This window comes from Arachis hypogaea, chromosome 7 (genome assembly GCF_003086295.3).
Source record: "Arachis hypogaea cultivar Tifrunner chromosome 7, arahy.Tifrunner.gnm2.J5K5, whole genome shotgun sequence".
Classification (NCBI taxonomy): domain Eukaryota; kingdom Viridiplantae; phylum Streptophyta; class Magnoliopsida; order Fabales; family Fabaceae; genus Arachis; species Arachis hypogaea.
In genome coordinates this window covers 53,510,186-53,524,106 of record NC_092042.1, presented here as the reverse complement: position 1 = coordinate 53,524,106, position 13,921 = coordinate 53,510,186, and the positions used below count along the sequence as shown (strand labels likewise).

At 29.5% G+C, this 13,921-nt stretch overlaps 1 protein-coding gene across 1 annotated transcript; it reads left to right on the top strand.

The window, feature by feature from the left end:
• Positions 1 to 6,602: 6,602 nt before the first annotated feature.
• Positions 6,603 to 12,577, top strand: LOC112703098 (NADP-dependent malic enzyme). Its single transcript, XM_025754414.3, has 21 exons — positions 6,603 to 7,031; positions 7,285 to 7,559; positions 8,479 to 8,599; positions 8,724 to 8,798; positions 8,974 to 9,125; positions 9,221 to 9,326; positions 9,426 to 9,491; positions 9,596 to 9,691; positions 9,806 to 9,877; positions 9,962 to 10,045; positions 10,134 to 10,232; positions 10,339 to 10,386; positions 10,501 to 10,554; positions 10,646 to 10,744; positions 10,844 to 10,933; positions 11,027 to 11,104; positions 11,199 to 11,273; positions 11,359 to 11,449; positions 11,592 to 11,720; positions 11,822 to 11,906; positions 12,388 to 12,577. The coding sequence occupies exons 1-21, from the start codon at positions 7,002 to 7,004 to the stop codon at positions 12,398 to 12,400; spliced, it is 1,938 nt and encodes a 645-aa protein (XP_025610199.1). The 5' UTR covers positions 6,603 to 7,001; the 3' UTR covers positions 12,401 to 12,577.
• The last annotated feature ends 1,344 nt before the right edge of the window (positions 12,578 to 13,921 follow it).

Genomic DNA, 13,921 nt, shown 5'->3' with positions numbered 1-13,921 from the left:
GGTGTATTTTGTTATATCGTAAAAATGACGGATATATTACAAAATTTTAAAAGAGAAATAAAAAAATTTTAAAGGTCAAATTTGAACATAAAAAATATGAAGATTAGTATTTGCATTTATAATTTTTTTATTTTTAAAATCACAAATCTAAAAATTAGAATTTGTATTTAAATTTTTTTTTATTATTTTAAAATTACAAATCTAAAAACCAAATTTGTATACTTATAAAATCTCATCATAAAATTTCATTATTAAATTTTTTATCTTCATATTAAAAAAAAAACACTCAACAACGAGCCATTTTAAATAAAATTAGCCCTATAATTTATCCTGATTTAGCTGAGACACAATTTTTAGTAAAGTAGAATATTGTCATTAATTTGTACTAATTTGTACTATTTGTTAGTTAAAAGGTTTGTGTTAATGATTCAATACTCTCACTGTTTTCTTTTAATAACTTTTATTCAAATTTCTTTATAAGGATTCAATAGAAGACATTCATCAGATGTTGAATGAATATGTTAATTTAATTTTTATATATAAACATTCATGTACTGCCTTCATTCATTAGTAAAGGAGGGGAGGAAAGAAATAAACAATTGTATTGAAAAATAATCATGCCATTATTCAGATTTTTCTTATTCTTATGAAATTAATTAAGTCATGTTCATTAGTAGTTATGTTAGTGTGCCCCCTTTAAAAAGAGAGAAACCTCCACCAGATACATCTTCTAATGGATTGACAATAAAACCCTTGGACACTAGTACCAATCTATCATTGCAAATAATAATAATAATAATAATAATAATAATAATAATAATAATAAATTTCAGTGCATTATTAATATAAAATAATTTTATACGTATATCTAATTATATATCTAATATTATATTTATAAAAATAATTATTTTTTTATATTAATAACATAAATAATAATTATTTAAAAAATAAATAGAATAAAATTATTATTTTACACTATAAATACATGATTCCAATAATAATGCAATCATTATTAAAGCAAAGAAGGGTGGGTATTAATAGCATTGTGGATAGGAGTGTTTAAATTTAAACCAATCTAAATTAAACCACTCGTTCAATCCGATTTAAATTGAAAATGAATTAAAATTGCATTAATTTTGATTTGATTGGATTCTATTTTTTATAAATCGTTGGGTTAAATCGGATTTTGCATCTATTTTTTATAACCGATCCAATCTAATTCAAACCACACCACACATAATATTATTATTTTATTATTATATTTACAATTATACTTATAACATGTTCAATTTGTTATATATTTTTTTATTATTCATGTATTATTATTATTTAATAAATATTTTATGTTCAAAATATTATTTATTTATTTTAACTAACTTATAAATTTATTTTTATTGTTATATTATCGTTGGCTTTTTAAAATATTGTTAAGACTTGTTATATCATTGTTGATTATTTAAAATTTGGTGTTGAAACTTGTTATATGTATTTAATTTTTTTATTTAAAAAACCGCAAATCACCGATCCAAACCGCTTGTAATCGGATCGGATCGGATCGGATCGGATTTCAAAAAAAAATTTATCCAATTCAAACCGCACCGCACATAAATTAAGCATTCGAATCGGATGACTTTTTCTTTTAAAATCGAACCAAACCGTATCGCGAACACCCCTAATTGTGGATGTGATTAGCCATGTTAAATACATAACATACATGCATGATGCATGTGTTGATTAGGTCGCTTTCAGCCATATATCTGGTTCTGAATAATGAATAAATAGCATGAGGTTTTGGTTGGAAGTTGGAACATGAATTCAAAAGTGAGTCATTAGTAGCAATAAAATATGGTAGCCTCGATTGAATGGCCTACAAAAGTGGCCAAACTCCTCTGTTTAACGCTAATTTTAGAATTACTTGTCAAATTGCTATGAATTGAATTAAAATATCTCTAATAGTTGTATTCTTAATGACCACGTAAATCTCTGTACTTAAAACGTTAAAAGTTAATCCTATAAAAATATTAAAGGTGTTTGATTTTTTCTAAATAATGGTTGTTAATATCAATTTTAATTTGTGGGAAATTTGCATGTGATAAATGTTATTACCGCAAGCTGAAAATTGCACTTTCATTAGAGAAACATGGTGCTAAAATAATGAGGCTAATTAACTCATCGAAGGAAAGGATGACATTTACGAATAAAAGACAGTGTGACATATATATGAGTTACGACATACAATGTTTTAGGATTATACTCATAAAACAAGGTGAACCACTTTCAACCACCATTGTTATCACCTACAATTATATTTGGTCATGCTCATCTCTCACCTACCCAATTTTATGCCACAACATTATTCTCTCCTCTATTTCTCAGTCTTGGATTTTAATTCCAGGATGATTCTTTCCTCTAACCTTTCCTTTCGGGTTAAATTATGCTTAGACAAATCTTAGTATTTTGAAATGTTTAATGTTTAAACCCACTTGTTAGCAATAATATTCCATTACATATTCTATTCTCAAAAATTTAGAAGTGCATATATGCATTCCCCATATAGTAAATAACAATTTTTTTGCTCATTTTAGGAATAGCTTTAATAATATTAAAAGTAATTTTCACATTAGCACGCATATTGTCCATTATTAAAGATTAAATTATTGACAGGTCCGCTAGGGAATGTTGTTTGTTTGTAACTTTTATGTTCCGGTAATCACTATTATTATTATTATTATAAGTAACTTTACATTGATGGAATAAGCATAATACACGACAAGATTAAGATGGCAGGGAAACCAAAACACAGAACATTGTATTTTGTTTGCAATCTAAACCCAAAACCCTGACCGATTGATACGAAAGCTTTGCTCATTGATTGAATCTTATGTGAAGTTTTGTGAAAAGGACCTCACTCTTACAGTAAAATTCAGAATAATAATAATTAATTATTCTATTAGTATTTATAGTTTAATTAAAATTTTTAATTAGGTCTATATTTTTTTTAATTGAGTCTTTATATTATTTTTTATTTCGTAATTAAGTTTTTTTCATATTAAACATATTAAAATTAGTAGAATATTTTTCTTAAAATATATACAGTTAAAGATTTAATTAAATTTTTAATTATGAATATTTTTAATTTATAAAAATATATTTAATTAATTTAAAATTTTGTATATTAAAAAATATTTAATAATAAAATTAAAAATAATATAAAATTTAATTAAAATATATATTTAATTAAAATTTTGATAAAATTGTAAGAACTAAATAATTAAACCTAATAATAATAATTAATCTGAGGATGGTTGCTAAACCAATTTGCATTAGGAACATATATATGGGTAAAAAACGTAAATAAGTCAAGGGAGCTGAGAAATTACGCAATCTGCTAAACTGAAAATTGCTTCACGAATGAGCCAAAGCACATTATATATAATTCGAACCAGGTTGGTTCGAATTACAAAAACACATAATTCGAACCAAGGTAGCTCGAATATTGATGGAACAAGTGATGCATGTAATTCGAACCTAGTTGGTTCGAACTAGGATTGAGAGTAATTCGAACTAGCTGAGTTCGAATTACACGTTTGGACGCTTCAGCAAGTAATTCGAACCTATTTGGTTCGAGTTAGTCAAAGTTTGCCTCGAATAGTAATTCGAATTATGCGGTTAAAAAATTAATAATTTATTAAAAAATTTATTAAAAAAAATAATAATTTAAAATTAAAAAATATATATTTTATTTCATACGTTAAAAAAAAGCTAACAAAATATTTAATTACGAGACTTTTTTAAAATATTAATGAGCTATCAATTCGAATTCCATACAATACTTTTTCGTCCATTTTTAATTGCTCATGAATATTTTTTAATATTTTTTTAAATTATACTACAAATAATATTTTATCCTATGCAAAATAATTTTAAAAAAATGGCTTAAAAAATGTTAGGAGTACTATAAAAATTTGTAATGTTCTAATAACTTAGGTAAATACATGAATGTACTCAAATTTTAAATAAAATATTCTACAAAGTCAATAATAATTTAGAAATGAAAGAAAATATTTTATTCCATACAAAATAACTAAAAAATATATTTTATTCTGTACAAAATAATTTTAAAAAATGGCTTAAAAGATGTTATGAGTACTATAAATGTTTGTAATATTCTAGTGATTTAGGTAAATACAAGATAAAAATATTTTTTCTTTAATTTCTAAATTATTAGTGACTGTGTAGAGTATTTCTTTAATGTCCTAAGTCATTAGGACATTATATATTTTTATAGTACTTCTAAAATTTTTTAAGCCATTTTTTAAATTATTTTACATAGAATAAAATATTTTTTGTGGTATAATTTAAATAAATTTATTAAAAAATATTCATTAGCTATAAAAAATGAGCAGAAGAGCATTGTATAATCAGAGTGATTCAAACTTCCACATGCGTAATTCGAATCATGTAATATCTCACCATATAATTTAAATAATTTTATTAAAAAATTATCATGAATATTTTTTAATAAATTTATTTAAATTATACCACAAATAAATATTTTATTCTATGCAAAATAATTTAAAAAATAGCTTAAAAAATGTTAGAAGTACTATAAAATTTGTAATGTCCTAATGACTTAGGACATTAAAGAAATACTCCACATAGTCACTAATAATTTAGAAATTAAAGAAAACATATTTTTATCATGTATTAATCTAAATTAATAGAATATTACAAACTTTTATAGTACTCATAATATCTTTTAAGCTATTTTTTTAAATTATTTTGTATAGAAAAAATATATTTTTTAATTATTTTGTATGGAATAAAATATATATTTTTTAATTTTTAAATTATTAATTTTTAATAAAAATTTTTAATAAATTATTAATTTTTTAATAGCATAATTCGAATTACTATTCGAGGTAAAATTTGACTAATTCGAACCAATTTGGTTCGAATTACTTGCTGAATCCTAGTTCGAACCAACTAGATTCGAATTACATGCATCACTTATTCCATCAATATTCGAACTACTTTGTTCAAATTATGTATTTTTGTAGTTCGAACCAACCTGGTTCAAATTATATAGTAATATACTTTGACTCATTCGTAAAGCAATTTTCAATTTGGCGAATTTATGTAATTTCTTGACTTATTTACGTTTTTTACCCATATATATTGTTTTCCGACATGATTCATAGTAATAATGGTGGTTCCTTAGTTTTTGTTTGATTGGGCAGATGTCAATCTAGTAAGAGGCTTTAACCTTGGATACTGCCACTGCATGATACACTTGCCGCTACTCATTCCCACCTGTGATCACAACCCATTACATCCCCATGCATGGGAACAAATGTTTCATATCTTTTTTATCCTTTTATGAAAACATCAAGAAATTTCGTATAATCAATACCTTTTAAGCAATATTAAATTAACAACTCTATATAATTGATTAATTGATTTATTTTATATTAAATGCAAAAATATTTATTATATAACATACTTTTTAAATTTTTCATATACCATTAAATAACTCATCCATATAAAATATGAATTTAATTAATGTGGCTTAAAAATATATAATAAAATTATTAATTTAAATATTTTTTAATAAATACAAAATAAATATATTAAGAATTCAAACTTTTGTATTTATAATTTATTTTTTTATTTGTAAACTTAATATATGTCACTAAACTCATAAAATACATTAAATATAAAATGTATATAGATTAATGGTTAAATTAATTTTTAAAAATATAGATCGTTCTCTAATTTTATTTTTTTAAAATTTTCTCAATTAAATTAATCTTTTAAAAATTATAAATTAATCATTTTTATTCTTTTGTCATTCAATTAATAGTTTCTATCAACGATTGATAATATAAAATATTAACTAATAGCATATATGAGTACATAACATCTAGCATGTCTAATTAAATGTTGAACAAATATCTTTACAAAAATCTATTAATTTAATCTATTTTTTAATTAAAAAAATATATTCATAATATAACCTAACAACTAATTCTTCCGTGTTCTTCTCATTTAATTGATAAAAAATATATTCATAATATAACCTAATAACTATGCTCCACTTCAGATGTTGAGCTTTACTTTAAAAAAAAAAACTAATTTAATTGATAAAATCTTTCAACAAGTCATTTTTTATGAACTAATTTAATCATTAACCCAATACATATTAAAAATAAATAAATAATAAATATATTTATATTAAAATATATATATTTTAATATATACATACTATTTTAAATATTTTATTATTATCATTAATAAAAAGGTAAAAATATGGCAAAGCCAAGAAATCACATTGTGATACAAAAGTTCTTAATTAGGAAGAGCCAAATTTATTTTTTTTTCCTCTTTAATTTAGTATTGAAATTTTCATACTCTAATAAATTAGAAGTGTGTTTGAATTAGTTATTAAATTAAATTTAGGTAATAATTGATGAAAAATATACATCAAAATAGAAATAAATTTGACATTAAATAATATTAACCAAATATTATTATAAAAAAAAAAAAGAAGAAAACAGGAGAATTAGTTGTAGTATTTGAACAAGTGGAGGGTAGTTCGGTAATGAAATGAAAACGAGTTGGTCGTGCTCGTGCAATTGGACCTCCAAGCTGCCCTTTTTATTTGAGAGAGAGAGAGAGAGAGAGGAGAGTTGTACATCACTTCCATTCTCTTCTCTTCTTCTCTCTCATTCATTCATTCATTCATTCAGAGAGAGAGAGAGAGAAAGGAAGCTAAGGAAGGACGGACACACTGAAAAGTGAAAACAGAAGCGAAGCTAAGTGAAGAAGAAGAAAAAGGGGGCGAGAAAAGCAAGGGAACCTTCCCTTAAGACTCTCTCTCTCTTATATACATTTGTCTCTCTTTCTCTTCTCTTCGCTTATACACTCACCTCACCAACCAGCACCGCACCGCTACAACTCTCTCTCTCTCTCTCTCTCCTTCCTCCATTTCTTTCGCCACCATGATCTCCTCCAGCTCATGCTCCTTCCTGGTATTGTATACCCATTTCTCCACATCAGCACTACTAGATTTGCATCACTTTGTTTTTCCTTCTTAGTTTTTTTTTTACCTTTCTAAATCATAATGGCTTTATATTCCTTGTTATGACAAGAATCTAGAGTTGGTATAAAATTAAGTATATTTCTGGGTTTATCGAAAAGTTTGATTTTTGATTTAAGTTCTGATGAGATCAGCTGGTTTGTTCATCTGGGTATCGAGATTTCATCTTGTTTTGTTTTGTGCAGAGCAACTCAGCTGTAGCTGGGTCTCGCAGCTTCTGTGGTGGTGCGAGGAAGGGTCATTCGAGTCCTTTCAGGGTGGTGTGTTTGGCTCCAAGCAATGACAGAAACGGAAGCGTTGTGTTAGATTCTCCCGCGAAGAAAGAGCAGATAAGAAATGAACCAACATCGCCGCCTGCTGAAGAGGAAACAGTCTCTTCCGGTGGCCCTCAGGATGTCTACGGCGAGGATAAGGCCACGGAGGATCAGTTTGTTACCCCCTGGAATGTCTCTGTTGCTAGGTGAGATTCAATCACATTACTCATCTCTTAATTTATGACCCTTTTGGGTTTTCACAAATGCATGTGCCTTAAAACTTTCAACTTGTTTCGGTTTAGATTCAAGTTGGATGATTTTTATTTGCTGTTATCTGAATTGTGGTGTGCCGTACTGAATTTTGTTTCAACAAGTTCTGATGTTATGAAGGAAGGATAAATAATCTTTTTTTTTCCTTCCCTCCTTGTTCATGTTGCTGATTTATCTTATTTTCCAAGTGTTTCAAAAGCTGGCAGCCGAGGTTGATGGTTTCAGCTTCAGCCTGTTAAATTTGTGGTTGAATTTGGAACATGTACTGTTCATGATCCAACCAGTTCAATTGGGAAAATCTCGTACGGCTTTTAAAACAATTCTCAACTTGTGTGGTCAAAGAATACGGTGTGTTAGTTGATTTTTATTAAGAGAGCCAAAGATGTTAAAAGGTGATATTTTTTAATATGAAAATGAACAGTCATCTTCATAGTTTATAATAATAATAAACAATAAAGTGATCTTTTGGGCGGCAAAAAAGATGAAGCAAACGCATATGCGTGTAGTGCATGTTGATTTGTGTGACATATGCTCCTTATGTTTGTTTCTTGTTGAATTTTAAATAAATTAAATAAACAAGTTATACTAAGCTATCCTGTATATCCATCTTTCAACATTTTACTCCAGTTGTATAGTTTTGTGTTTCTTTTGGGGCGAGTCTGTTATATGTGATCATTGATCATACATGGGCTTAACCTCCATTTCTTAACAGTGTTTTTTCTCATTGTGGTGTTGGTTGATAATGGCCTTGATGGCACAAATCTATGTTCCAAACAGAGAAGATTATATATATTTAATGGGCTAAGTTTTGTGGCATGATAAAAGTTCTTACATTTTATGTCTTTTGCTTTTTAGCGGTTATACATTGTTGCGAGATCCCCACTTCAATAAAGGGTTGGCCTTCACTGAGAAGGAGAGGGATGCTCACTACTTGCGAGGTCTTCTTCCCCCGACAGTTATTCCGCAGGAAACTCAGGTCGAATATCTGATTAGAAGACATTAATACTACTTTTTTTTCTTTTCATACTTACCAAACTATTGGATTGTGTATATGAACATTAGTTAAATGCTTAAAAGTTTATTGCCACTTAATTGTGCAGGTGAAGAAAATGATCCAGCACGTTCGTCAGTATCAAGTTCCATTGCAGAAGTACATGGCAATGATGGATCTTCAGGTGTGGCCAAAATACTTGTGATCTTGGCCTTTTTTGCCCCATTATTTTTATATAGAACTATGAAATTCATCTTTAATGTGAAATTATATCTTGGGGCAAGTTTCTTCAGACAGTTTGTTTTGTTAGCTTGGATTCGGCTTCTAATGCTTTCACTTCAATATATTCCTTATTGCAGGAGAGGAATGAACGGTTGTTTTATAAGCTTCTTATTGAGCACGTCGAAGAGTTACTCCCAGTTGTCTATACTCCAACTGTTGGTGAAGCTTGCCAGAAATACGGAAGCATCTTTATGCGTCCTCAGGGTCTTTATATCAGCTTGAAAGAGAAGTAAGCTTGACTTTGTCTTGGAATTATTGTTGATGAATATTTCCTGTGTTATTTGTGTTGATTACGTTGTATATTGTTTGGCTTTGAACTTAAAGGGGGAGGATTCTTGAAGTACTAAGGAATTGGCCTGAGAAGAACATTCAAGTCATTGTTGTAACTGATGGAGAACGGATCTTGGGTCTTGGGGATCTTGGTTGTCAGGTAATTTCTTCTGTACTTGTTGAAATTTATGAATCATATTGTTTTATGAATCAGGTCTAATGTTGCAATCTAATCTTTGGTATCATGTTGTTTCTTCAGGGAATGGGAATACCAGTTGGAAAACTTTCTTTATATACAGCACTCGGAGGAGTTCGTCCGTCTGCCGTAAGTATATCCTATAAATTATCACTATCATAAACTCACAATGATTATGCCTTCCATTTCTTGTCATGCCTATAAATATAATATAATCTGATAAAAATTTTCAGTGTTTGCCTATCACCATTGATGTGGGAACAAACAACGAGAACTTGTTGAATGATGAGTTATATATAGGGCTCAAGCAAAGACGGGCGACTGGGCAGGTTCGTGACTAGTTTTCTTTTCTGACTCATCATAGAGTTAATCATTTTTAAATTCAGCTATCACTTATCTAATATGTCATAATGTTAACTTCAGTTTAATTTTTCTGAATCCAGGAATATGCTGAACTTATGCATGAATTTATGAGTGCTGTCAAGCAAAATTACGGGGAGAAAGTCCTCATTCAGGTATTAGGCAATATGACAAGCCATCTTTTTTTATTTGATGTGAAGTGCTTACTAACTTGTCCTTTTTTTATGAATCTGTTATAGTTTGAAGACTTTGCAAACCACAACGCATTTGATCTACTTGAAAAATATAGATCAACCCATCTTGTTTTCAATGATGATATTCAAGTACGGAATACCAGTCATCAATACTTAATTCCTATACTTTGGTAACTATAATATATCCAGCTCTGAAACTGTTTCGACAATGTTCCAGGGTACAGCATCAGTCGTCCTTGCTGGACTAGTTGCAGCTCTGAAATTGGTTGGGGGCAACTTGGCTGACCACAGATTCTTGTTCCTTGGTGCTGGAGAGGTAGGTCCATGCAGTTCCGTGACTGTGCTAATGCTTCCTTCATTGGTTCTAAGATGAGGATGAAGTTCTAATGGTCTTAAACTTTTAATTATATTGGTGATTGTAGGCTGGCACTGGAATTGCAGAACTTATTGCACTTGAAACATCAAAACAGGTTCCTTTCTGTTACTGAGATGATGTTTGAAACATTGAAACACTTTCATTAATGTTATGATATTCATTTGATGAGTACTTCAGATTTATTAAGAAACTACCCTTCTTGATGCAGACTAATGCCCCACTAGATGAAGTGCGCAAGAACATTTGGTTGGTGGACTCGAAGGTTAGTGTTGAATTCATCCAAGCTTCTCCACTTATGCAAAGTAGATTCTGATTTTCTGTTAGTAACATTCTTGATCCCGTTACTTCTGCAGGGATTGATTGTCAGTTCCCGAAAAGAATCGCTTCAACATTTTAAGAAGCCATGGGCCCATGATCACGAACCCGTTCATCGACTCGTAGATGCTGTTAATGTATGATTGATCTTTCTGTCCATTACACACGTGCGCACGTGCGCACACAGCAAAAGTTTCAATATTCTTACATTATCTATGTCTATGTTACCCTCTCAGAAAATCAAACCAACAGTGTTGATTGGAACCTCTGGACAAGGAAGAACTTTCACTAAAGAAGTTATTGAGGCAATGGCTTCAATCAATGAGGTACTACTACTATTTCAATCTGTTTTTCCAACTACTATGACATAGTTCATGTCGATTTAAGCTAACAAGTCTATTACATGATAATGCATGCAGAAACCTATCATTCTTTCACTTTCCAACCCAACTTCACAATCAGAATGTACTGCTGAAGAGGCTTACAAGTGGAGCCAGGTAATAAGATACCCCTAGTAGTATTTCTATAATTAAGTTCGGGTTTCAAGTTTAATTTCGATGTTCTTACCTTGTACATGTTTGGTATCATCAGGGCCGCGCCATTTTCGCTAGCGGAAGCCCATTCCCTCCGGTTGAGTATGAAGGAAAAGTTTTTGTGCCTGGCCAGGTTTATAGTCCTTCAGAATTCATATGTAAGAAAAAGAAATGTTGCATAGAACAGTGCCTAATTTGAATATTTTCTTTTATGACAGGCCAATAATGCATACATATTCCCCGGATTCGGTCTTGGTTTAATAATGTCCGGTACCATTCGGGTCCACGACGACCTCCTTCTCGCCGCATGTAAGTGCACCAGAACCAGCCTTAGAACATAAATTTCAATAATAGATGAGAAGTGAATGTGTGTTATGTTAAGCAGTTTAGTCAAACATGTAAAATCATTTAACGCTTCTGAGTTACCAAACATGACTTTTTGTGGAAACAGCGGAGGCTTTGGCTGCACAAGTGAGTGAAGAGAACTTTGAGAAAGGACTGATATACCCTCCATTCACCAACATCAGAAAGATTTCAGCACACATTGCTGCCAGTGTTGCTGCCAAGGCTTATGAGCTTGGTCAGTTCTTTCACCATTACACTCCCATTTTTTTAAATGCTTTTTTTTTCTGATTATTTCTAACAATATTATTTATTTATTATTCTTATTATTATTGTCAGGGTTGGCCACTCGCCTTCCACAACCCAAGGATTTGGTTAAGTTTGCTGAGAGCTGTATGTACACCCCAGCCTACAGAAGCTACCGGTGAATCATAATAGCCCTTCAATCTTTTTTTTTCTTTTTTAAAATTATTACCTTTATTTTTGATAAAATCACTTTCAATTTTTTAATTTTTTTACCCCCTTGTACTTGTTCTGTTACTGTAAGTTATCATATATTGTATTGGGTAAGGGTTGGAATTAGGTTTGAGTAGGTTGGTGGTGTTAGTTTTAGTTGCCTAGTTGGACTATAAGGGTAGCTTGGTAATTTCTCATATCCATATGCAATGAAATTTATTTCCAAATATTTGAAAAGTAAGCATTCCCATGTGTTGAATATTTCATACAAGTCATATATATGATCATTTATTTATTTTTAATTGGAAGAGTAAAGTGTGTGTGGGTATATATAATATAAGAAAAATCATCGGTGTTTCACTTGGTACACTTGAAACTCTTTCTGTAATATATAGATATGGTTGGTGTTGAATTAATAAAATAAAATAAAATGAATCATGACTGTGCAGACAACAGGAATGAATGAGCATCCAATCCTTGTGATGAATAAAGGAGGCTTTCTTGGAAATACTGGCAAGAATTAATTGTATTACGCGTCATGATAAATTAAATATGTTTTGACTTGTATGGGAATAATAAATAATTTGCAACACTTGTGTTCCCTTGTGATGAATTAATAGTAATTACTAATTAGCTTTCTGTTCTTGCCCTTCACTATTCTCTAACCTCCAAGTTGCCGTATGATGTGCATCTCAATACATGAATTAATCATCCATTTCTTGCACGTCACACACTCACACTTGCTATGTGTTCAATTTTATCATTAATTAAGAAGGCTGGATTTAATTATCTGAGTTAGTCACGTAGTTAGCTTATTTGTTAGATTAAACAAGTGTCCATAATTTGGATTCTATTTTGTGTATGAAGCAATTTATTAGTCATACTTAAATAGAGTTTAGATCTGTCATTGATTAGTTTTTGGGATGTCAAATTGAGAGTACCATGGGAAAAAAGAGGTATGATTATTGTAAAAAAATGTATGGAATACTAATATATTATGTCAATTTATTGTCAACAATAATTAATATTAAAGACACTTATATTAGAAGACATATATATAGAGATATATTCAGGAGACACATTTACAAAGATATTTTTATTGAACACAGTTATAAGTAAGAGTTATAAGTAAGAGTTAGCAGAAGTTAGTTAAATCCTTATTGGTTATGTAACGGAATTGTTATCATAAGCAATTATGTTATGTATACACTAAAATTAGAAATTAGTTATTAGTATAAATTATATATTAGAATGCAAAATATACGTTGTAAATGAATTAAATACATGTATTTAACTATTTATATACAAATATATAGAGTATATAGAGATTTTAGTAGCAAATATTTTTGTATTGTAAATCACAATAGTAGGAGTATCTAATGAATTGTGAGATTTTTTATAAGAGGATTTGCATTGGGGCATTTAAAATAGCATTTATAGTTGGGCTACCTTTCAATTCAAAATAGTTGTTGGTTCAAAAGTGTTATCATGGTCCTTAACATTGTGAGGTGGATAAGACATATAATTTGGGCCCATTACATTGGAAGAGGTTAGCATAGCCGAGGTTGTCACATCATGGATCTAAGACACCCTTAGTTGGGGTATGAATGCATCGCTTCCACAAAAATCCCATGATTGAATATCAAGTACACTCGATAGGATGGGTCACACGTTCTTTGAAATTTCTCACTAAGCAAAAAAGATTAAAGATCAAAGCCATCATAGACTTGTGTTGTCTTAATCTCTTACCATGCGAAAAAATCATGGATGCCATTAATAGACAACAACCAAAAGTACTACTATGCAATATATAGTTGCATTTTGTCTTCTTCTACATGTTTCATAGCCTAACATAATAATATGATGTGAATGCGCCATCTTATTCTAAAAATTGCATTAAATATATGATGAAAACTTATGTGCAGTCGACTTCACGTGAAGTTGATAGTGAGAGCCGCTAGATAAAAATTTAGTCAAATCAGT